This window comes from Limulus polyphemus, unplaced genomic scaffold, assembly GCF_000517525.1.
Source record: "Limulus polyphemus unplaced genomic scaffold, Limulus_polyphemus-2.1.2 Scaffold961, whole genome shotgun sequence".
Lineage (NCBI taxonomy): Eukaryota > Metazoa > Arthropoda > Merostomata > Xiphosura > Limulidae > Limulus > Limulus polyphemus.
Window position 1 is genome coordinate 205,512 of NW_013666571.1, and position 3,982 is coordinate 209,493.

A 3,982-nucleotide genomic window follows, 5' to 3' on the forward strand; every position below is an offset into this window, starting at 1 on the left:
GGTACATAAATAAAGTGTAAAGGCAATAGCACATACAAAATAGAAATATTGATACTTAACTGAAATCTTAAGATGATGCGCACAATAATCAATGTGTTTAATTTTATGATGCCTTATTCTAGCATCTGTGGGAACAGTGATGTTACAGTTTGTTTTCACGAGGCAAGAACTGACCTTTTGGAACCCATATCCCCACGCGAAATTTAGGTATGACTGACCAGCTGACGCTTTGCTACAGTTAGAAGAGGAAGTAAGAAGAAATAATACTAATTATTTTTTATTACCGAAAGCAATAACAGTAAAGAGTAAATAAGTTGTTAATTCATTGATTAATTGCTTGGTACTGCTTGCTTTGATGTAAATATATACCAAAAATAATCTATTCTAAGTTGACATTCTATGTTCACACCAAATAGGATCAAAATGAATAAGATATTCACTGGACGATATTGTTAAGGTACATTGCATACACTGGATGAAATGTACTTACACTCAGTTCTGTCTAACGAAAATTACGTGTGTAGCGAAACTGCCTCAGCACTTATTGATGGAACAGTTTTTCTTGCTTCCTAAAACATGTATTTACAAATAATGTGGACCAAAAAGAGCTTTAAATCAAATTGAACTTTTTCCTTTTTCAGTGAACTTTGCATGTAGATGAGCTCTATTTAACCAAACGTGTAGAAACAATTCAAGACTTAAAGCCCGGTTTGACAGGAATCCCCATTTGAAAGTAATTCATGGAGGTGTTTACTCCAAGATAAAGTCATAAATCATGAGGTTAGTCCGGAGATGAAGAAGGTGTTATGTGAAGCGCTATTGGGGGTTAATGATATCCATGTCTGTGAGACACGATCGAAACGGCTTGTATTTTTTCTTATTGATTTCTCTATACCTGTTAGTTAATACGGTTATTTATATTGTTCACATCTTCACTTTTTAGCATTTGAAAGATATTTTTTTTTTCAGAAAACGCATTCAAATATTTCTGCACCTCTTCGTAACATATAATTATTATTTATTAAATTAGCTTTATTTATCATGTAAAGCAGTTTATTTATCTAAGTTTTGTTTATTTATTTTAATACATCATCGCCAGCAATATACTTTTTTGAAGCAATGCAATTCATTATAATTGTTATCAAATTATTACCACAAAGTACTATTAGAATTGGTGTGAAGAAAGAAGTGTTAACAATTTAAATGAAAGTGTGATGCTCTTAGTAATGTTATTCAAAACCTCTTAAGTCTTACTTTTTTCTCGTTTTGATGGGTAAATGTGCGTCTCTGCATATATATATGTGTGTGTGTTAATATAATAACAACGAAAGTGATACTTCACTTTATCAAATCATTTTAAATCACCAAATCATTAATAAGAAAATCTCTAAATTCGGGATGATTAGCAAAATAATTTCATCGTGTACATTAATATTTTTGTTTTGTATAAGTTTACATAAATGATGACCTTAATTGTAATATGTTTTATCGCTAAATGAAGTATTTATCTGCTAATTACGAAATGAATTTATACTAGATATATAATTGTAATAAAAAATAAGTTAATTGAATACTATACTGCTATGAAAATGAATTATTTTATTTTGTTAGACAGATAGATAGATAGATACCTTTTTTCTATTTCGAAGAATGTTTTCATCTCGTTGTCCCTGAGCATTTCCTGGAGTCTGGTTCTGCCTTAGTCTTATACTCATTCGAATGTAAGCGTAGCTGATAATAAACAGAGGAACAAAGTACTGGAGAGACACAAGAATATGGTTGTACATTCTCCATATCAAGGGTGAAATTTCAGAATTTTTACAGAAAGGTTTTGAATTTTTTCCAGTGGCAGGGTCGTATTTCAAAATTACACGGAGAGCTACGGCACTGGGGATTCCCAGGCCAGCAGAAAAAGCCCAGATACTGAGCACGACAACTTTTGCCCGAAGATTGGAGGTTCGGGCTTTTAGCGGGAACATTACAGCTCGATAACGATCAAGAGCAATGGACGTAAGAGTGAAAATACTTACGTTCACGGACAAAACCTGCACAAATGGGCAGAAGGCGCACATGAAATTGGGCAATACCCATCGTTGAAGTAAAGCAGCTTGGAACTGAAAAGGGATAGAGAAAAGTCCAATAATGATGTCAGCACAGGCTAGATTAGCAATGAAAAAGTTTGTGACAGTCTGCATTCGACGACTTGTAGCGACGATCCATAGAACACAGAAGTTGCCAACAACGGCCACGAGAGAAATCGACCCATAGCACGTGGACAAGAGGACAATTATACCAACTGGAACTTCGTACAAATCGTCTTCCACATGAGTGAAGTTATCAGGAGTCGCAGAACTACTCTTATTGTTCAAATCATTCATAAATTCATTGTCTTGAGAAGTTACTGGATGAAGTCTGTTTTCCATCTCAAGCACTGCAATCATGAACAGTAGTATGCTATGAATATATATATTGTTTTCAAGTCCTTACTGCTACTGATAAAGTTTCAAAAACCTTGGATTCAGTTGAACAGAGCGTTACAGCGTGAGTCAGCTCGACGTGAGAAGCTAAGTCCAGCTTGACTGAAAGACGGATGTATGAAACGGCAACAGCAGCCCACGTTTACCAAAGTATTGACAAAAGACAGTCAAATGCGCACCGCCGTGGAGGTAACGGAAAACTGACGTCACTAAACTCAAATTCACCAAATACCGCAGTCATGTGAGACATATGATGTTGTGGTAACTATGAACCTACAAGTTTAACATGATAATAAAAAAATGGAAATTTATTAAACAAAGAAAAGAAATGGCCCAAGTCCCTGAAGCACCTTTCTTTTACTGGAAAAGTGATCGCTAGAGATACGTGAGGAAAATTTGTTATGGTCTAGTTTATGAATGACACTCAGTTATGTAACTTATGTTTCCCGTATAACTACAGCTTCAACAATTATCAATTGTTGATTTATGTGTCTTCAATATTTCAATAGAAGACATTCTTGACATTAACTAGCCCACTGGTGGATTAGCGATAAGTTTACGGACTCACTACGATAAAATTCAGTGTTCGATTCTTCGCGGTGGACAGAGCGCAGATAGCCCATTGTGTAGTTTCGCGCTAAAAAACAACAATTACATCAACTAAAACAGTCATGATCAAACAAGAAAGATTTTTTAAAAATAGTTTCTGATTTTATAAAAGCGTAAATCTTTAATATACTGGTATCCTAAAAAATGTAGCTTACAGTATTCGTAGCATATAAGAAACAGTAAAATCCTCAGAATAAAGTTGGTTTTGGTTTCAGTGAAAAGTCAATATATATATAAATTGTTTTTGAATTTCGCGCAAAGCTACAAGAGGGCTATCTGCGTTAGCCGTCCCTAATTTTGCAATGTATGACTAGAGGGAAGGCAGCTAGTCATCACCACCCACTGCCAACTCTTGGGCTACTCTTTTACCAACGAATAGTGAGATTGACCGTCACATTATAACGCCCCCACGGCTGTTTGGAGAGACGGGGATTCAAAACCGCGACCCACAGATTACGAGTCGAATGCCTTAACCACCTGGCCATGCCGAGCTATAAATAAATATCGTAAAATTGTGTCAGATACATAAAGCTACAAAATATTTTACAAAAAACCAATGGAAGCATACTTTTGCAAGTACATTTGTTTATTTTATTTTTTTGTTATTAAGCACAAAACCAAAACGTGCTCTACCCAACGCGGTATCGAAAACCAGATTTTAATAAACTTACCACTGAGTCACCGGGAGCGGCAAGTAAATACCTTAATTTTCTTAAAAGTATTAATTTTTTACAGCAGTCCATTTTATCGCCTTAAATTTACCCACAAATGTAAGATATTGAATTCAAATCACATTCAGACATTTTATAAACACGATACAGTTTAGAGAATTTCTAGAGTGCGGCTCAAAATCAAAGATGTGTAAAAATGGCATTTCGGTTCTGTCTTCTGTTTCC

The 3,982-nt window shown here is 34.9% G+C and overlaps 1 protein-coding gene across 1 annotated transcript in view; it reads right to left on the reverse strand.

The window, feature by feature from the left end:
* The window catches only part of LOC106461444 (tachykinin-like peptides receptor 99D), a 40,196-nt gene extending 37,815 nt beyond the window's left edge, over positions 1-2,381 (reverse strand). The window contains exon 1 of the mRNA XM_013921266.2: positions 1,632-2,381. Within this exon, the coding sequence (XP_013776720.2) occupies positions 1,632-2,378 (747 nt within the window). The 5' untranslated portion in view covers positions 2,379-2,381. The remainder of the gene's footprint in view (positions 1-1,631) is intronic.
* Positions 2,382-3,982: the final 1,601 nt, after the last annotated feature.